This window comes from Enhydra lutris, unplaced genomic scaffold (genome assembly GCF_002288905.1).
Source record: "Enhydra lutris kenyoni isolate GAN:26980312 unplaced genomic scaffold, ASM228890v2 scaffoldscaffold5, whole genome shotgun sequence".
Taxonomy (NCBI): Eukaryota; Metazoa; Chordata; class Mammalia; order Carnivora; family Mustelidae; genus Enhydra; species Enhydra lutris.
The window spans coordinates 29,306,081-29,327,808 of NW_019154089.1; the positions used below are offsets into that span (position 1 = coordinate 29,306,081).

Here is a 21,728-nt window from a genome sequence, read left to right on the forward strand (position 1 = left end):
AAGTAGCATCTAGATATGCTAGTGGATGGGCAATAAATGCAGACCAATAACAAAACAAAATGAAGACCCTAATAAACAATAAAATGCTAAACTGCATAAAGCAATTACTGAAAAAAAAATTAAGGAAGGCAGAAATAAATCTAGTAACTCAAGAGCTTTGTTTGTTTGTTTATTTGTATTCGAGAGCTATGCTTATTTATTTGTTTATTAGCTGACTAGGGGTCTGTGGTGAAGTTAGCATTCTGAAAGGGAAATTTCACAAGCTTCGCACACCATCACAGTTATTGGTTCCAGGCATCCAGTTGGAAGGTTGGTAAACCCAGAAGAGATTCCTATCCCGTCCAGGGTGAAGATATAGAGGGTCAGTCTCCCCACTAGGGACAAACTTGCTTGCCCTCCCTCCTGGCCAGTAGCCACCAGCTGTCTGGATCACAGAATGCAGGTGTTGGTGCTGCTGATCTGGGGGGTAGACCAGAAAGTTGTTATTTCAGTTAAAAAATGACAGCGAGAACGATTGTCTTGACTTCACACGAAGGGCAAGTATCTGTGCGTTGAGTCCCAGGTAGGAGTACTTAGTGTCCCTGTCATTCTCGGGTATAGGCCTGGTCTCAAGCACAACTTCACCAAAATCAAATAGATAGAGGGATAAGGACCTGAGATTATATGAGGTCAGAGGTACCCCACAGAAACGGGCTGAGCTCATGGGTTTCACAAGTCTCAAACTTTGGGACAATGACAATAAAGTTAGTTCCTTATTTCTGAAAAGATCACCCTTAATATTCATTCCAAGCAAATGAGAGCCTTAAAAAAAAATCCTGTCTTAGAGGGACTGATGCCACACCCAGCTCCTCAGTCAATTTAGCTGGCTAGGTAGCAAGTCCCTGGATTGGAAGTTCCTACGAAAGTTTTACAATAAACTTCAGAACCTGCAGTGATGAGGCTGTTGGGGATTCTGGTGAATGAAAAAACTCTGGCTTATGGAGAACTGGTGATAACAGTCATTCTTAGAGCAGCAATGAGCAGGTCCAGTGCCTGGCACATCGGAAAACAACAAAACACAAGCAGACATGTTCTGCATTTTGCCACAAGTCTGTGAGCAGGAACCACTGCTCTGAGAGGGTAAGAGTCTTAGAGAGGCTAAGTGACTGCTTCAAGGTTGCCCTGAGCGAGAGAGGTGGAATTCAAACAGCTGGAGCTGTGGCCCATTTGCAAATACTGTAGTACTCTGAATGTTAATCAATTTAACACAATTGCATCTTTCTGTCTTTATTCGGGAGCCAGTAAGGGCTGGTGCCAGCATTTTCACCTCCATTGTAAGTATCAGTTATCTGCTCCGTGGAAATGCTCATTAATCTAGAGATCTGGCTAACAGGATGCTGGAGAAGGAGAGTTTACTTCCTTTCACATGCTATACACAACAGAGATGGCAAATCAGCTCATCTCTATTTTAGTGGAATTTTATCTTGAGATTTAGAAGGGGATTAGAACGTTTCTCAATTTATACATTTTACCAACCGAGGAAGGGTTGTTTCCCCAGCATATTTAAAATACACAAATGGAGAGAAGAGCCAAACAAAGCATGTCTAATGAGACTTCCATAATAGGACCTCAACTGTCACCAATGCCTCATTTTGGTGATAAGGGATGATAAATCTTACACCCAGGTCATCTACAGAGCTACCCCAGACAAGTGAGGTATTGATCACAGTACAAGAGATTTCGGAGGCAAAAGTAAGATCAGCCCCAGGACCCTGCTGATAGCTTCACACACCACTAATTCACCTCAATGGGCAGGCACCTCTGAGCTCAATTAACCCTTATCCCCAAGGCCACCCATAAACCCCGAGGTAAACATGGCTTTCCTGGCCCTTGCTTTCTATCAGTGAAATAGATCATTTCTATCGGAGGCTGAGGCTTGGTTCTAACTTACAAATTCACCTTGCTGTAAAGAGCCTGATGCTACCGGTGTGAGTGAGAAGGCACTTGAACCTTGTAACACTGATGTGGCAAATCTGAGAATTTTAAACTGCTAAGGGCATCCGTGATTTCTTCTGCCTTCCGTGGTTAGCAGAAGGAAATGTAAACGCTCTGGATTGTCTGTGCACAGAACGTTAGCTGTTAAATATCTACTGGAGGCTGAACGATTTCTTTGCTTCCTTCCTTCCTTCTTTCATTCATTCATTCTTTCTCCCCCCACCCCTCCCACCCCCAATCCTTCCCTCTCTTTTTCTTCTCACCACGACCATTGTTCAGAAGCAAATTGGAAATCTGGTCATTAGGCCCTGACTCACGGTGTAGTATTAGAGTCCCGAGCCAAAGTTCAACACCCTGAAATGAAATTTAAACCAATTAATCTGTTAGATTTTTATCGCTTGTCCGTGTTTTCTCAGCAATTCCCCCAGCACGTGGCCTTTGATCAACTCTCATACAAACGCTAAAATGTGTGCCTGCTGCTAGCAAGATGGGAATGACATTAACATGGGTACTCATAAAACAATCAGAGCAGAGAAGCCCTCAAACAGGCAGGGCATGGTAATATTTAATAAAAGCACACACATAATCTTCAGAATTAGCATTTTGTGCCTTGCAGTACCTTTGGGAGAAGAGCTTTTATTTGTGGAGTGATCATTATTATAACAAAGAAGAGCTACCTAATAATTTCCACTTTAACTCTGCAATGTGCCACGAGCATTTCAGAGCCATTATGCTAAACTGTGGTAGGGTAATCATGTTATTGTCATAGTTTGAAGGAAAGAAAATCTCCTCTACTTTGGTGGCTGTTGGGGGTGGGGGAAGAGGTGAAAAAAAAAAAAAGAAAAAAACATCAACTTCAACTTTAATTTTTAATGAGTTTTAGAACCAGGAATTGGCTCTCTGTCCTTGTGGTTACCTAGAGTGTGAAAATTCACTGGTGAGGAAGGAAGAATCTTTTATTAATTAAATCAAGACTTGGCTGGTGAAAGTGGCTTTTATTCAGTCAAATCCTCTCCCCTCCCCAATTTCATAATATTTTCATAGAGATAGGATTGTATTGATTATTACAGTCCTGGGCTGAATTGAATAATTTATAAATCTTTGCACCTTCAAACTCTACTGAACACATCCACTGTGGCTATTAAAAATGATCTCTCCTTGTCTTCTTCCTTTCCGTGTCTCTTTGGCTCTCCTGAATGAAAGAAAAAACAAGTCCTTGGCTGCTTCAGATGTGGTCTGGGCTTTCTCAGAGTAAAGCTTACCCAAAAAGAAGAGAGAAGGAGAGGTTCAGGATTTGTTAGTCAGCACCGCTGGACAATTTTTTTTTTTTTTTAATTAGTGTCCATTTGTTCTAAATAGTACAACCTTTATCTCTTATAGACTTAAATGCTCTGTTATTTAATTCTTATTATGATAACGTATTACCTTCACACGTGCTCACTGAAAACATTCAAACCATACCGCTTTCTACAGAGTAAAATTTAATGGTCTCTCTCCCCTTCAACCCCATTCCAACCACGTGGCTGTTTCATATGGACCCACTGGGGACAGTGGGTGTACTTCCTTCCAGACTTTCGTTTACATAACTATATACACACAAACACAGGTGCATATACAAGCTTCTGTATGTCATTTTTTAAGTAAACAGGATCACACTGTTCATTAGACTACAAATTGTTTTTTTACTTACTAATATACTTTGACGTTTTTCCATGTCAGTTTATAGAAGTCTTTCCCATCCATTCTAATGACACTCCTAATATTCTGAAGTGTGGATATACCATAATTTATTTAGCCACTTTCTAATTAGAGGCACCTAGACTTGAATATTTTTACTGTTAATACTGCAGTGAACTTTTGGGTACCTATAGTTTTAGGTACATTTGCAAGTATTTCCTGGGCTGCTTTTAATCTGGCAGGTTTGTTTGTGACTAGGATAAAAGTGTAAAACAGTGGCTTGAGAGTTAAAAATATTTTGCTTACAGCCTACACGTTCAAAAAAAAATTAAATCAGTTGCCAGCATTTAAAGATTGGAAAATTCACATAAAAATCTGGTTCCCAGCTTCTTTCAAAAGATCAGAAGCCCTGACCACACTGGGCCTGCATTTGTGTGGGGGAACGAGTGGCTAGATCTTCCCCAATTCCTAGTGTCAGGGTCACCCATCTCATGTTTGTTCTGAGACTCGGAGCTGCTGTATTCATTTGTGTTTTCTGCCTTGGCCTGTATGGACCTGTGAGTTTTTAACAACCACTCCTGGGCCCCCTCTGTTAGCTAGTCACAGTGTCTTCTACCTTGTGTTATTGACGTTTTAGAGTTCTTCATTTGGGGGAAACTATCCCATGCATTGTTGACTAGTTAGCATCTTTGACTTCCAGGCGCTAAATGCCAGTAACATACCTTCCCCATCTCTCTGTCTCTCAGTGGAACAGCCCATGAGTCCTTTACATATTTTCCAAACTTCCCAGTGGGGAAATACCACAGAGCTTCCTCTTAAGACTTCTATGACACACAAATGTATAGAAGCACCTATAGAATGCTTTGAAGCCCAACTTTAGAAAGGTGTGCATGACTTCCTTGTTCTAGGAATGGCATCTAATCTCTAAGCAAGGATAACGGATGGTTGAGTGTGGAGGTAGGATGATCGAGGGGTGTGTCACTCTTTTCTCGAAGTACTTCCTTCAACGGTTCTTTTCTCCAAAAAGCTAAGAAGGTGGTGTCACATAGTGTCTCCTCAGCAGCTTATCACTGGAAGCTTGAAGATCTTTCTTTCCTCTGGCTAGTTGATAGTTAACTTTGTTTCTGGTTGGTTCCTCACAGAATTTGAAAACATTATCACTTTCTTTAGGAAGTGTGTGAAAGCACACACACACACACACACACACACACACACACACACACTTACATGCCTTCTTTATACTACAAACAACAAATGGAAAGAAGTGGAGGGGATCAAAGCTAAAAGCAGCTTGACCATGCTATCAGAACATCCTACTATAGGAGAGTCTCTCAAAGATAAACCAACACAATTCTGCCTTCTTTGTACTCTGATAAGTAAGCCTGGAGGAGTCCCTTCTTATCTAAAGAAATATCTAAAGAAAGACACTTACTTAAAGAAATTTGCATTATTACAAAAAATAAAATTTTAAAAATTAAAGCTCATGCAGATAATAAACATCAAGTCTCTTTTGTTGTTTATGAGGGTAGTCACAGGGTCAGCATTTAATGATGCCATTGGATTTCACACTTCGCCATTAGGCTGGACTCCTTGAAGACCAGTTCAGTTAAACCAAGATCCTGTTCTCAGAAGTATCTGGAGATAGGGTGCTCTTTCTACTCTACATTAGCAACTGAGGCCTCTGAGTTAGAAATTAAGAATTGAGATTTTGAGACATTAACTAGAATGTTTCCAAACTGCTTTTATGTTAGGAATTCTACGTAGTTGTTCAATGTATTTGATTTCTCTTATACATTTCTTGAAATCATGCATCATACTCTGCCATTGGTTTGGGAATACTCAATCATGTATTTAAACATCTTTATTTTCAAAGAAAAATTCTGCTTAAGAAAAAGTCCTATGCCTGTGGAGCATTGACCACAACTTTTATGTCTGTTAAAGATTGGACAAGAATTTTAAAGTCATGAATAACTTACATTTTCTTGATTAATAATTTTGTTTTGGGGCGAAAGTGAAGGAGAGAAAAGGCATCTGAACTGTCCAGTTTTAGTTGTAAATGCATTACTATGAGCTTAGCCAACATGAAATGTTTAGTTTGGATATTTCCTAATTTCTCTGTGCTATTTTATAAGATGAATTTGAATCAAAATCAAACCCATTCTACTTGTTTGTGTGGTGGCACGTGAACAATGGTCCCACCGGGCTGGGCTTAATATTTTCTTTTCTTCTTGCAAAAGTTAAAGCATGACATGTTGCCAAATTTGACAAAGTCCAATAGTTTTTTTTCCAGCTTTTTTCCCGTTAAAATTAACTGGTGCTCTCATTGGCTTCAATATTTGGAAAGTCAGTCTTGGATACTTAATAAACTTTTTATTAAAGAGAAGGGTCTCGTTTCCTCTCCTTGTGCAATATCTCCCTTGCTTTAGAATTTTGCTTTGTTCTTGTTCATAAAAGTAATAATGAGAACAATAACATGGCATCGTGGAGTTAAAAATCCTTGGTGTCCTCTGAGACATTTCAAAAACATAATCCTACAATTATGTTTATGCCTAGCAATTCTGTTGAAATTATGCCATTCTCACCAGGCAAGCCACCTCCAGTCTGTTTAGAATCATGGTATTTGCAAATTATTTCCCATCTCCAAGGGCCATTTGTAATGGAAAGAAAAGAGATATGAAATTTTTTTAAAAGTCCATTCTAGAGTTTTATGCCTGGGAATGGCAACAAAGCAAAGGTCATGGGACTTTCTGTGGTTCAGCCCTGACTCAGATGTTTGGTTACATAATTTACCCTGAGTGACCTGCAGACTTTACATCTATAAAATGGGATCTATGACATTTGTTGAAAAAATCCTAATGATTTCTAATGAGGAACGTGGCTGTGTTAGTGTTACAGATAGAAGGCATGGAGCAAGAATACTTTCTTGCTCTGGCCTCCTTTCTCACTTCCCTTTGGAAGGAAATGCTTATCTAAAACTCTATTGATTTTCTTTTCGGGAAGTATGTTTAATTATGAAGCAATTCAATAAGGTTTCCAGTGTGTTCCAAAAAGCCACCCAATTTTTTTTTTTATCTTTAGCATCTCATAAATTAAATTTTGCTTCTGTGTTTTATTTTATAAGCTCTCAGGTTTGAAAATGATTGGGTAAAATATATGTATGTCAATAGAAACAATGAAACAGATGCTTTTAAAAACTGAAATTGCACCCTTAGGTTTCAGATCCTAAAGCAGCTAGGAAATGCTGAGATCTTGGGGGACTTTCTGTTAGTGAAAAGATAAAAGATATTTTTTCTTTCTTTTTCTCAAGTCTCCATCATTAAAGTTTGGTTCTAACAGCAGACTCCTTCTCTTTTTCATGTGTGTTGAAAAGCAGCTACTCCCTGTATCAAAGCCATCAGCCCGAGTGAAGGATGGACGACGGGAGGCGCGACTGTGATCATCATAGGGGACAATTTCTTTGATGGGTTACAGGTCATATTCGGTACCATGCTGGTCTGGAGTGAGGTAGGTGTTGTCTGAACATTAATATCTAATAGGTTGGTCTAGTTGAGGATACTGTCTACACTTGAATTTCTAATAGAGTGTGTGTAGAATTTCGTGGTGCCACCCTGGGTGGGCCAGCTCTAGTCTGCAGAACTCCGAGAAACCGGGAGACATGGGTTGGGTATACCTGGAGGCACTACTTTCTACTGGAATGATTTCCATCCTCTGGCCTGTAAGCACCAGAAGAGCTTCTGTTTTGTCATTTGTCCTCTTATGTTAGCCGTGGTGTGGAGGTCCTACTGTGTATTGGGAGTTGGAAAGGAGATGCAGAGTCACAAAATATATAGGAAAAGCCCTGTTCAGACTTCAAGAAGATAGTAATCTGTGAACAGTTGTAGATGGGGTCTACTGGAGACCCTTCCTCAAGGAGCACCATTCATGTGACGGTAATAATGCAGCTGTAGGTGGTTCTTGACTGATTCAGGGCTTCTTCATCCAAGAGTGAGTGATTTACCAGTGCAACCTCGAAGAACCAATGGCTTTTTCCAGCCCTAAGAATTTACAGCTCACGGGCAGCTTAGTATGAGACCCCAGCCACATGAAAATGACTCTGTTCTGTGTGTGTAGTGCTTTCTAAGCACTGTGATCATTATTTTGACCTGTCAGTTGACTTGCCTGGCAATAATCAATGTTAGCTCGAGATTATAAAACATAAGCATCACTATTATATAGACGTTGTGGAAAACTTGCCTTTGTTTTCTTTCTGTATTCTGAGCCTAGACTTCTTATCCAGCATGCCCAGAGCCCCTTCTCTTTCACTTGCCCAAAGTTTAGAATAAGACCCATGTTAGGGCTATAAGGTACTGCTGAGCTCATTCACCCTGCTTGTTTTATAAGCAGTTGTGTGAATCTCTAAACTTTATTGGAACTTACTGTATAGTAGGCGCTGTGCTCAGCCCTTGACACAGATCATCTCAATCCTTCCCTCTTAGCACCCTTAGCACATATCTTTTTTTTTTTTTAAGATTTATTTATTTAACAGACGGAAAGAGATCACAAGTAGGCAGAGTGGCAGGCAGAGAGAGAGGGGGAAGCAGGCTCCCCACCGAGCAGAGCACCTGATGCGGGCCTCCATCCCAGGACCCTGAAATCTTGACCTGAACTAAAGGCAGAGGCTTAACCCACTGAGCCACCCAGGCACCCAGCACATATCTGTTCTTAATGAAGACACCAAGGTTTAGAGATAAATAGTTACAAAACCCCAAAGCAGCTGCTTGGAGCCCGTGGAGTGTGGATTTTATGTATGTAGCCACACAGAGAAGTCAGTAGCAGAACTGAAGCTAGAACGCAGATTTTTTTATTTCAGTATCTATCTGTCCTCCCATAATACCACTGTTCAGACCATGTAGATATTTTGTGTCTTCTCTCTAGGTGTGCCTCTGGGTAAGCAGAGAGTTAAGGCTAATCATTGAGCATGTTTATCTTCCCAAAGCAGAACCTGTCTTTCTTTTTAAGTCTTCTATGTGCACATCTTATTGCCAGGAACCCACTCTGGCCAGCCCCTTGCCAGCCTGTGCTGTCTTTGGTTTTGTGTTTCCAATGCTCCTAACTAGCGGCATGTGTGTGGCTCGAAAATCAAAGCTCTCACAGAACTGAATCAGAGATGGGCTTCTCAGTGCACCGAACTGATTGCTGTCTGAGGTGGATGGGCCATCCCAGCATGAAAGGTGAACTGAGCTCCCGCTGCCGACTGTACCCATTCTTTGTCGGGACCATTGGGTTGTAAAATTAGAAGCATCACATACATGTCAGTCTGGTGTCTTTATCGCAGCTGGGGACGGCAGTCCTCACAAGGACAGCTTCTCCCAGATCATGTGGGCTATATATTCATCCCTTCCTATCTCTCATTCTGTTGCTTATCATGGAAGTTGGAAGAGGGAAGAATAACTATAACATGCACTTCTTGCTCCATATTACTGTAGTCCAAGTGAGGCCTGAGAAGTGGGACTCAGATTTGGCGGGAAGTCTTACTAAACCTCTGAGAATAAGGTGGGTTAGTCTGAAACTTCTTTTGAAACTTTGTATCCAATCTTTGCCCAACACTATATTGGTTATGGAACAAGGACTTTGACATATCAGGAAATCGTTAATTTGTACCCCTACCCTGTTCCTAGTCAAGGTCCTTGTGTTTCCTCTCGGTTCCCCCATATTCTTGCCCTCTTTTGGAAAAGGTAAGGAAGATTAATTTCTAATTTAGACTTATCCAAATTACTTCAAAGGATCTGTTTCCACATAACAAAACCAATGCAAGTCATGAAAAAAAATAACCAAGTAAGGGTATACCTTTGCCCTCCCCTTTCCTCAGGCCCTCCACTGCCCTGGGTCCAGCTAGGAGGTGAGGGTGGGGGATGCATGCTCCTTCTTGGCCCACCACCTCCTGCCCAACTGCTCTCATGTGTGATTATGTCATAAATCAACTCTGACCCTTTCCGGTGGAAACCTACCAGGCAGTTTCCAAAATTAGATATTATTTTAAAATAAGTAAATCCTCTGCTGTAATAGAGGTGGGGAGTCTGAATGGAAGATTTTGATATGGGTTGTTATTTTTCTTGACATTTCAGAAACATGAGCCTTGCAGAGGTGAACTTCTTATAAATATTCTAAACTATTTATATATTTAGATTTCATACAGACATGATTTTCTCTCCCTTTTAGTGAAGGGAGAGAATTTGGTACTGCTTCAATTTCAAAAACCCATTGTATAATACTGAGAAATTAAGAAATAACTCATGTTTATGAAAGGTTTATCATGCATGGGCACTTACGGGTATCACTTTATTTGATCCTCCTGATAGCCCTGTATTAGAGCCATATGAGAAAACCAGGCATCCGAGAGGTTAAGAAACTTACCCATTGTCACACAGATAGTGCTAGATATGGCATTTTATACTACAGTGGCTCTTTTTACAAAGGAAATAAAAGCCCAAGTTACTGAGAGGGCAAATGGACACATAAGAGAGGGAAACGGGACAGAATTAGGAGAAAGAAAAAAAACATGCCTAGAAATCCAGGTAATAGAGAAGAGCTAGTAGTAATAGTAACAGTAGTAGTGACTGTGGTGGTGGTTTTTAATCACATAAAATTACATAAATGCCTTTCATTTGGTAGAGGCAAAAAACATCCACCAGTTCTGGGCCATTTCTGCAGGCTTCCATTGGATAGAATCAGAACTCAATACTGTGAGTATTTAAGAGAGGATATCTGTGAAAGATCTGTGGAAAAAATGTGTAGTATGACTAATACCAGCTAACATTCCCTGAGCACTTGGTTCCTGCCAGGTACCATGCTGAGTATTTGGTATGGCTCTCCTGCGAGCATTGCAACATCTGTCTACCATGTTGTTCTTGTTTTACTGATGAGGAAATTGAGGCTTAAGGAAGTTAAATAAGCCATTCAGTGATCAAAGGGGGGACATGGGATTTGAACCCAGACAGCCTGACTCCAGAGCCTCACCTGAACAGTCTATGATTTAGCCTATGCCCCAATTTTTACCTTAGTGTTTTATCACATCAGACTAGGGTGTGATGCTCACCATTGCCATTGATGTCTTGTGCTGTGGTGAGGTGGGAATGGGTATCTTAGCAATTACTATCACCTTCCAGGCTGAGGTAGACTTGGGATGCAGGAGTAAGAGTGATCCCTTCATTTTCTGGTTGTATAGGCTTGTGGATGGAGCCATTGGCTTCTAGGAAGAATTTATCCATATGAAGGATACTTGCCTTGTGTGAGGGGCAGAAGACAACCTCTTCCTTGCCAACATAGAGAACTTAGGTAGGACAGTGAACCTGTTTGGGCCTCATCTCTACATAGGACCCCTATCTATCTGGCTCTTTGTCCCCTGGCCACATGATCTGTGCCACCTCTAGGACCTGGTACTTCTAATTTTAAGTAGACTATTATCTCTTCTCCATTTCCTCACTTTATAGCCCAAAGCACTCAGGAAGCAGGCTGGTGGGCCTGGACAAGCAGATAACATTTTAGATTAGCAGCTGATGCTATTATTTGGAGTCTTTTTTTAGCTCCAGAATTTTAAAAAGAGTGAGAGAAAATAGGGCTAGCTAATTTACCCTCCTCTGTGCTCTTTCCCTACCAACCCAATCTTTTGCAAATGAGTAGTTCAGCTTAGCTCCCTGATTGCCCCCTGAGGGTTGGGAAAAAGAAAGGTAGCACTCCATTGTTCCTCACTCAGGGCTGCCTTCTGTGAGCTCCCAAGTTTGGGGGGGAACTGCCTCGCTTTCCTGTGAATTTGGTTTGCCATCTTTGTTCTTCTTCCTTAGCATTTCTTGCCTTTTCTCCTCTCTGTCTTTCCAGAAAGCAAATTATTATACTGATACCCTTGGGCTTCTTAGCCTGCCTTTACCCAAAAGACTTAACAAATATATATATGTTATAAATAAACCCAGGAAAAATCAACAGGATTGATGTGTGCTCGTGATTAATATGAGTTGAGTTTTTTCCTCGATCAGAGATATTCTTGGTTGTTTTTGCTTTTCCATCAACATGTGATTTGGAGGGGGGAAGGGCTGCTGCTACTGGTCTGTAGAGCAAATACTTCCTTTAATATCTCCTTGAACCGCTCTAATTGCTAAGCGATGAGTACTGCTTGGCTTGCCTCTTGGTGTCTAGCGCTGGGATAGGTACTACGGGTGATCACAATTAGGCTTTATGGACTCTGGTGTTTTATTTGGAAGAGGAACTTGCTCCCATGAAACAAATTGGGGACTTACATAATATATTTTTATAATCCAGTGTTAAATGACTAGCTTAAAATTCAAAGCAAGGTCCTCGAAGGCACAGAGAATGGTATAGGCAGAAGTAGACTGTTCAAATAACCAGCCAAGCTCCTGTGATGTACGGGTGCCTCTCTCTGCTAGGCATTTTAGGCTCTGACCATCCTTTGATTTAATCACAGCAGTCTCTGGGAGAATTTATACAGCTTAAGGTATTTAAGATGCCTGTAAGGAAAGCACAATGGTGAGATTGGTGAGGAGCAGAGATGAAGGGGACTTCAGGCGGACAATCATCCAAGCAAGGGTTTAGACGGCAAGGGTTGGCGGTGGGCAAGGAGCCAGTAGGGAGACATGGGTGTTAACTGCACTCCTTCTATTGCTTAGTCAGAGGATCTAGATTTTAGTTAGTGTTGGCCATCGGGCCTCAGTTTCCCCATCTGAAAATGAGGGACTTATACTAAATCCTCCTTGAAATTGGCTACAATTTTATAATGCCTTTTATCTAGAGTTTATTCCCTTGAGAGTCCCTTCAAAGTAAGAAGCACGAAGTGATGATGGGTAGCAAGTAGCTTCTTTTCTTCCACTATTATTCTTTACTTTTACAACACACTTGCAAGATACCAATATCATGTTTCTTTGTGAAAGGATTCATCAAAACTGTTTAATTAGCTACAAAATTGGATCTCCCTATAGATATATCATTAGTCTGTATTTCTATGTTCTACACTTCAGGTCCTGGTATCTGATATAAACTGGAGACCTAGACCACAATGTTGGTCTAATTCATTTTCCAGATAGTTCTGTGGAATATACCGATTTTTTTGGATATCAATAGGTATCCCATGGAGGATGGTGGAGGGAGGTTTTTCCTGGTAAGTCTGGGAAATGTTGAGTCAAATAAATTCAACTGGTCCTCGTTCTAGGACTTTGCAAAAAAGTTTTTGAGATACTAACATGCACTGTGAATGCCTGAGATGAAGTGTACGACACGTCCCAAACTTTTGTGACCACAGAACCTGATACATTGGTGATGGCTGGATTTCATGGTAACGAAGCAAAGCCATGAAAAATCTACTCATGAAGCGTTTGGTCTGGGGTAGATGTGAGAAAATCATCTGAAGTATTTGCAGAGTGTTATTCAGATAAGATCTGGAATGTGTAGAGTCATTATTCTTTAATGCTGCAGGCTTTGAACAGAATTTCTCTCATATTTTGCATCTGGTTCTAGTCACTGCACACTTGGCACTAGATGCCACGTGATTTTACAGGACAGTTACATTTAAAGATGGCCGGAACCACTTAGCTCCGATGGAGAAGGCCGTGTCATCACTGTAGGAACCAGTGAGCCGCACACACAGGCTACGTGTCGTCTTTTGCATCCAGATGTTTTCTTCAACTGCATTCCCAGAGATAAGGGGAAGTCCAAAGAAACTTCAGTTGGAGGGTGAGGTGAGGGAGACATGTGGGTGAATACAGTTGGGTGAATAAATGGCAGTTTGGGGGCTGAGAAATGATTTCCTGCTTTAATCCAAAAGCTGGAAAACACAGTTTTAAATGCAGATCCTGACTTCTTTCTTCTTTCCTATCTCTACTTTCCATTCTCATCTATACACATAGCTCAGAGGAAGGATTGTAAATAAAAAATAGCATTTGCTCCTCTGTGACATTAAAAAATGAATGGCTACAACTCATACATGTTCCCACTGGAAGTTTCCCAGGCTTTTTTGTTTGGCCTTGAGTTTTACAGAACCACATGTAGAATCACAAAATTTTGAGGGCTTTGAGGAACCTTTCCAGTCATCGAGTGCAGCTGTTTTTTGGAAATGAAGAAAAAGAGGCTCTAGAGTCATACAGTGACTTGTCCTGGGAGTGCATTAGCTGCTTCTTAGTGCTGGGGTCACAGCCCAGTTTTACAGACACCAGCTTCACCCCCCATTCAACTCTCTTTTGCTCCAGTTTTCTCATGGTATTTCTTTAGTCTTTTAATAAATTACCTTATATTTGCTGCACCCTCCCAAATTTTATCCATGATGGCACTGGCATTCTAATGACTCTTATTTATATCACATTTGTAGGCAATACAGTTCCATTCAAATCAAACATAAAATTAAGAAAGGCAGAGAAAGACATTATCACAAATATCTCTCAAAATTTCATGATGTCAATATGGTATATCAATGGCTGTGTCATTTATTTTACATATATCGAGGCTTACATGTATACGTTTAATTCAAGGTTTCCTACTTGTCCTAAATATCTAAGCTACCAAGTCTGTATGCGACCTCTACTTATCGATCACCTGTCGAGTGGAAGATGCTTAATGCAAAATCATAAACTTTATTTGTGAGAAATGAAAGAGACAGTCTGAACTGGTTGCATTAAACTTTGAGTGTGACTTTGAAGAACGCCTTTCAAGCCCAAGTTATTTTATGGGGATCGTTTTTAAATGAGCCAGCATATTTAAAAAACAGATTAAAAATACTCTAATGGCCTCTTTAATATAGTTACATAGTTACAACCATGCTCACCTTATTCCTAAAAAGGCTTTAGTCTATATTTTTATTTTTAATGACTAAGGCACTTGAAATCTATCCTCAACATTGATAATTATGGGATGGTTAGGAACGACATTAAGATGACATTCTCTATGAGTTGTTCACGGTGCTTTCAGGAGACACGCGTATGTGCTCATCACTTGAAAATGGAAATCAGGCAAGTATGATGCATTTCTAACTTTAATATAAATCAAAGACAAAATTCACACCTGGCTGCAGTCTCGTGATTTTTATGAAGAAGACAGATAACTATATAGTGTTGTGTTCATTTTATATGTACGCTCAAGTCAGATCACTGGAATGGCTCCCTATTGGTCTGAACTAAAGCCTTCCCCCTTACACAGCCTTACTGGCTTCCTCCTTCCTAAAACCACAGCTCCTTAGTTTGGGATTCAAGCATGCCCCATGAAGGCTCTGACCTTTCTTTTTAACATTCTCGCCCACCATTCATCTTAACTTTGGCTTTCGTCACACTGAGTTGTTAGTGGCCCCTTACACCCAGAGTGATTTTTGCCTCGGCACTCTGGCCTTTCTTATACCATTCCTTCTTCCACAATGTTTTCCCTTCTCTCTGTGCGCAAATTCTTCTGCCCTTTAAGATCCAGTAAAATGCCACCTTTGTCTGGGAAATCTTCCCTTACAATGTAGATATTGAATATTTCCTTTCATCCTAAATTCCTACACGGTCTTCTCTGTATTATATTATGTTCCTTATAACTTTCTATCTTTAATTATTGTGATTTAAGGGGATGTCCTCTCTCATAAGGCAGGACCCATGCTAAATTCACCTTAGTCTCCCAGTGTTTAGCCCAGATCCTCACATATCACAAGCATTAATTTATACACACTTACACAGAATAATGTTGAATGACACCCTTCCTTCCTTCCTTCCAACAAATGTTCCTTATTAACAACTATTGTATTCCATGATGCTTCAACGTGTCAGTACCAGGTAGATTACAGTTTAGTTTTTGTTAATGCATGTGTGGTTAGGTAGTTTATATTTAGATTTATTTATTGTGCAATTACCTTAGTGTGAATCTGTTGGTTATGGTGAGGATTAAGTAATAATAAAACTAGTACTTTCTAGGTGATTGATACCAGTGAGACCTTCTCCTAAACTCATTATAGGCATTATGTCAATTAACCCTCAGACTCATCAGATAGCTAGCCTCCTCCCCTGTCCCACCTTCTTCTCAGGTAATGAAACTGAATGCCAGAGAGGTTGAGTGACTTTCCAAAGGTTCCACAGCTGGTAATTTGCAAAGCCTGGACTTGAACCAAAATCTCTGTGACTCTAGAGCCATCTTTTAGCTGTCTAATAAGAATGGAGTAAAACTACACTTACCCAGAGAAACTGTTAAATAACCTCAACTCAAAAAAAAAAAAAAGTAAATATAGAAAATAACAGACTTTGGGTAACCAGAACAACAATTTTTAACAAATTATCTTATCTGTTTTCCCAGGTCATAGCAAATCAGAAGGAGCAAGCTAGAGGCAAGTTGTTAGAAGCAGGTTCAGTGACAGCAGAAATGACAGCTTAATGTCAAGGGCAGAAATGGAAAACCTAAAAAGCAGACGCAGAACTATATTACTGTGTGGCACATTAATGACTGTTCATAATGACAGTGGCCCTGAGTCATCAAGACAGAGATGGCAATTATATTCAATATATTCTCTCTAAAACAGCAAGATGTGTGTAATGCATCCTCAAAAGACTCCCAGTGAAAGCAGCTGTCGTGGCACGGTATTAGAAGGGGTTTGGCTCTGGTTTTCCGTGCAGCTCACTTCCTGAAGGGACATGTTAAATGAGGAATTGAATATATGTGCAGTATGCAAATGTGAACTATTCCACACGCACAAAAACTGTTCAAAGTCAACTCTATTTAGTACCTTATAACTTTGATACCATTTCTTGGAACTTGGAAAGACCTTAGAAGTATTTTGTTGAAAACTGAGTTCATTCCCTGTTACCCCATCTAGCAATCTTTTGGCTTTTATGTTTTTCCTTCCTAATTCCATATAGGCAAAGATTCTGCCTTACAAACTGCCAGCTTTGGTAACAAACATTTAGTCTCTTCCATAAATGTATCTGGCTTTGCCTTTTCTTTTATATTTTAATTTTCAGACAAACAAGGAGCAGCCCAAGACCCTAAGCCAGATCCGAGCAGGGAATGATGTTCCTTCTTAACTGAATTTAGAAAAACAAACCTTGAGAAAGAGCTCATTGTGCAGTTTCAAACCACAGGGGCTGGCGTTACTGGTGTCCAGTCCTCTCCTTCTGGACTACTCTGGACCTCAGGAACTCACCAATGCTTTTCCAGTTCCCAGATGGTCAGGATGGGATCCAGTCTTTAATGGGGCCCGGTTGGCACAAGATTTACATCCTGGGAAAGAGCTAGAGAAAGTTTATTTAAAAAAATAAATTACTGAAAAATAAATAAATAAATCAACCCACAAAACCAAAGGTAGTTGAAGTATAATGTATTTATTTTAGCCTTTTTTCTCCCAAATCTGCTATTTTGAAATATGATCTTGTTGCTGTTTTGTTTTGTACAATTAACTGCATTGATTTAGGGACCTGGTTAGTTTCTTGGTCAGAAGAATTGGGTAGTATATTTTTGTGAATGTTTAATGAGGATACCAGGAAGCTTGAGGGTTTTCTCTGGGAGGGGTAAAAGTAAACAGATTTTTTTTTTTTTTTTTTTTTTTTTAGTAGGAAGTTTTTTTGAGTGAAGTAGTATTGATTATTTCTTTTTTTTGTAGGTTCACACGTGACTTTATTGACTCTTTAGCCAAAATTATTAGTAGTGGTTCATAGCATTATGGTATTCATTCACTCAGTATTTATTGAGTGCCTACTGCTTCCCAGGGACTGTTAGAAGTGAAAACAAGAAAGACAAAACTCATATCCTCACAGGCCTTATATTCTAGTTGGGGTTGCACACAATAAATAGGAAAACATATCTACCTCTCTCTACTATATGTCTGTGTCTATTTCTATATATGAGAGAAATTTCAGGTAGTGCAAAGGACCATTTGAAAACTTATGTTGTAAATCTCTTATTTAACTCAATTACCGAGATTTTAGTTTTAAGTCTCCTCTGACCTTCATACATAAAGTTGGTCTTTGCGAATTCATGTGACCCAGCATATTTTGTTAAACACTGGTTTAAAGTTATTTTCTTGAAAGGACAAAAGGAAACCAGAATGTTTGTGAAACAGTAAATGCCTCCACTGGGTTTCTCTCACGTTCTCGGAGAAATCATATACTGCCTTTGAGACAGGCAATTCTTGGGAATGAAAAAGTCTGTGTTACGAAACCCGGAGAACTCTGATTAGGGAACAACCAGAATTCACTGAGGGACTCAGGAGGAGAGATGGCATCCTGATTTATGTTGTATCCGCTTCAGGGGAACAGACACATAATATGGAGGTTTAACCAGTACGGTCGCCACAAATATACATTTTTCGTGTTTCAACTTCCTTTAGGAGCTCCTGAAAATAATAATTTTTAAACACCATGTTTAACTAGAGAAAGACGAATGTTCCAGAGTGGAGGAAAAATAAGCTGGCTTGTTTGGTCACTACTACAGTGGTGTCTCTTTAAAAATCCCTAGTCAATTTGGTTTTGAAGCTTTAATTATGTTTTTATGTTACAGTTTTCTTATTTAAATGTCTGCTTTGTGTCCATCACTCAGCACCCCCTGCCTATCTCAAAAGAGATGGATGTTATTAACCTAATTGAGGAGGAGGGAGAATGCTGTGAGAATTATTAATACATAAATTAAAAAATTAATCTGGAAAGTGCTTTAGGGCCCCTAGAGAAGCTCTACCCAAACACAAAGCATATTTAACATTATTATAAGCACTCCCACAGAGCAGATAGACCAGTGCAGTGTGAGATGAGTAAACTGAGGCACAGAGAGTGGCAATGGCTGGTTGGGCCAGTGTATGTTAGAATCCAGACCCTTGGGTGGGTGACACCTGAAGACCGCTGAAGCAGATCCCACCTAAGGCCTTTTCTGGTCTTGACAGTTAAGTATTTCTCCCAAAAAGAAACTCCCTTCCTTTTCACCCCTTCTCTTTAAGTCTTTGCTTCTTTGGACTGTGTGTGTTGAAAATGATTAAGGCTAAAATATTAAATCCTAAGGCTAGTAAGGAGAACTCACTAGTGTACTTTCTAGTAATCCCAGTTATTTTTTTGGCTTTGTGGCTTGGAACTTCAAGTTGCATTTATTTCATATAGTCCCGTTGGTTAGAAAATGCACATAAAAGCTTATCTTGGAGTTGCTTTTTTGTTTTGCCAAGAAATAATTCTCAACTAAGCTTCTCGGCAGTGAAAAAGGCTATTTGGAGTACCTACTATGCTCCCAGAACCTTTGAGGATGTAGAAGTTGGGACACGTTCTATCCTGTCAATAGTGGAGACCCGGTAGAAAGTACATGTAACAGCAAGTATGGAGAAACCACGAACAGCAGTCAGGAGGGACAGCTAGCGTTGTACAGTGGTGGCTATAGCTGGGTGGACTGGTCACTTCTTGGTCATGTTACTTCACTTGCCTGCAACTCATCTTCCGCATCTGTGAGCCAGCTAATGCCCATCCCTGCTCCTAGTGCTGCAGGATGGAAGTCACTGACGGAGTCTTGCACAGCGCTTGGCACACAGTCAGATGACAACAAAAGGCCACCGTTGCAGAAGCCTCCATGGAGGTCCCTACCGTCTTCCGTTTAGCGTGAGCAGGAGTGCTACTGGCTCTCAGAGAAGAAAGTTATTCTGAAGACTTGCTCTTCTTACCTGCAATTCTGCAACATGTTTCCATTAACTTTTTTTTTTAAGATTTTTATTTATTTATTTGACAGAGATCACAAACAGGCAGAGAGGCAGGCAGAGAGAGAGGGAGAAGCAGGCTCCCCGCTGAACAGAGAGCCCGATGCGGGGCTCGATCCCAGCACCCTGGGATCATGACCTGAGCCGAAGGCAGAGGCTTAACGTACTGTGCCACCCAGGTGCCCCTCCATTAACATTTTTAAATACTAGGTACTCTCCTTCACCTCCCATATGGGTCACGCTTTTGAGCCTGTGAAAGAATTTTATAAAAACTATTTAGAGAATTCTCCGCTCCCAGGCCCTTCTTCTGGACTTCCAGAATTTGCAGACAGACTGCCTCTTTGGAGGTTTGCCTCCACCTCCGTGCCCCAGCCACCATCCTCCCCTTCTCGTCTATCCACAGAGGAACTCATCTTTCTTGTTTCTCTATTTCTGTGGAAAAGAGGCCCACCCCCCTCCCCCCTGTTTGCGCTCCATCTCTCAGCACATACATGCCTCACCTTGCCAACCAGCATAGGGCTCTTCTGACCTTGTTTTCGGAGTCTGGAGGGAGGGAATGCTCACACCAGCAGCTTGGAGGGAGTGTGATCCCTGCTGCCGCATGTCCTGTGTGTGCCGGCAGCCTCTCTTGGTGCCTTGCAGAGAGCATGGGTATCTTTCCATCAGAATGCCACTCCTAAAAATGGTTTCTTCCGATTATAATATTAACACATTCTTATTGTTGAGAAGTTAGAGAATTCAAAGAGGTACGCATAGGAAAATAAGATTACCCATAATTTTATAAACTGTCCTTGACACTTTGATAATTTTCCTTTTAGTCTTTTTTCCATGCAGATACATATCTAATTCTTACATAATTAAATGCAGTACATATTGCATAAAACTGATGTTATTCTATATTTGATCTTTAGTAAAATTTTTCTCATAATTAAAGTAATACCTGTGAATGTAGAAATTTATTTATTCCAGAATTATTTAATTGTTTATTTCCTGTGCAAGTGCGTGTGCACATTTGCACACACATACACACACACGGAGAAAGAGAGAGAGAGAGAGAAAGAGGAGATGAATCACATATCATGTCATCTGTCCAGAAGTAAACAGTTAACATTTAACATTGTTTTTGTGTAGGCTATTTTCTTAGTATTACTTTCTTACCTTTTTTTCTTTCCTTTATTTCCCTCTATTCCTTCTCACAGGAGTCAGAGACCTTTAGAAATCCTCTTCTCTTTTACCACTTAGATGAAATCTGAGCAGTGGTCTCAAGCAGGAACCCCTGTGCTGAGCCAGTTGGATAATTCATTTTAAGAGCAATTTAGTTAGGGAATGAGAGTTAAATATTATCAGGTTAGGAACAGTGAACTCTTATGGGTAGGTATTACTAGGCCTAATGGAGTCGAACCTTTTATAGAATTATGGCCTAATTTATGTAAGTATTTATTCCAGAAATATTTTGGAAATGTCCTGTATGTAGAGCATTAAGTTAAATACTTTAGGGGATATAAATATGAATTAGACCCTGTCACTGATCTCAAGAACTAGCTAATGAGAGAAAAATGTGTAGGAAAATCTTTATGGCACAGAACAAAATAGGATATTAAGTGTTGTAGAATAAATGCCATAATTATATAAATTCTTACAAAGGTATAGGTAACTCTGACTTTTAAGATCAGGTAAAACTTATTGGAAGAGAGAGGGTACATGGTCTCAAAGAATAAGTAGAATATCAGTAGGGGAATGTGTAGGCAAGGAATGACATGAACAAAGCAAAGATGTTGGGCACAGCTGTGGTGTTTTCATGTATCCTCATGCCCTACTCTCCAGATTGGGGAAAAGCAAAGTAGGAAGTAAGACTAGAAAGGGAAATTAGCTGTCAGTCCTTGGGGTGCCCTGAATATTGTGCCAAAGAGTTTGGATCATATACTGTATGTAAAAGGGGCATTTGTGGAGTAAGACAACAACATGATGAAGTTGTATTTGAAGAAGATAATTCTGATAGAAAAAGGAGAACTAGAGAGAGACCATTATTGTAATTCTCAGAGTAGGAAATGGTAACAACTTGAACAGGAGAAAGTGGTAAAGCAAAGAGCCAGTGGAGACCAATGGAGGAAAAATCAAAATGAAAAAAATAAAAAAACCCCGAAGGGAGAAAAAATAAAGATGATCTTACTTTGGGTGATTCAAAGGATAGCATTCCCTTAACCAAGAATGGGAACATGGGAGCAAAAAATACATTTATAAGTAGTAAGATGATAAATTTAGCTTGGGTCATGTTGGGATCGAGGTGGCAATTAGATGTGTTCAGGGAGATTCTGTTACTCTGTTGCTAATAAAAGTTTGGTGTGTGGCCAAAGAGATCAAAGCTACAGGTGTATATTTGGAAGTCAGTCTAACTGAGGTGGCTGAGCCCATGAGTAAA

At 40.2% G+C, this 21,728-nt stretch overlaps 1 protein-coding gene across 8 annotated transcripts in view; it reads left to right on the forward strand.

Moving 5' to 3' along the window:
* The window catches only part of LOC111141248 (early B-cell factor 1), a 386,978-nt gene that overhangs the window by 282,018 nt on the left and 83,232 nt on the right, over positions 1–21,728 (forward strand). For 5 of the 8 annotated variants that reach the window (XM_022493683.1, XM_022493685.1, XM_022493681.1 and 2 more), the window contains exon 9: positions 7,022–7,155. In XM_022493683.1, coding sequence (XP_022349391.1) covers positions 7,022–7,155 — 134 coding nt within the window. The remainder of the gene's footprint in view (positions 1–7,021; positions 7,156–21,728) is intronic. The other 3 variants (XM_022493686.1, XM_022493682.1, XM_022493684.1) reach the window with 1 other exon arrangement.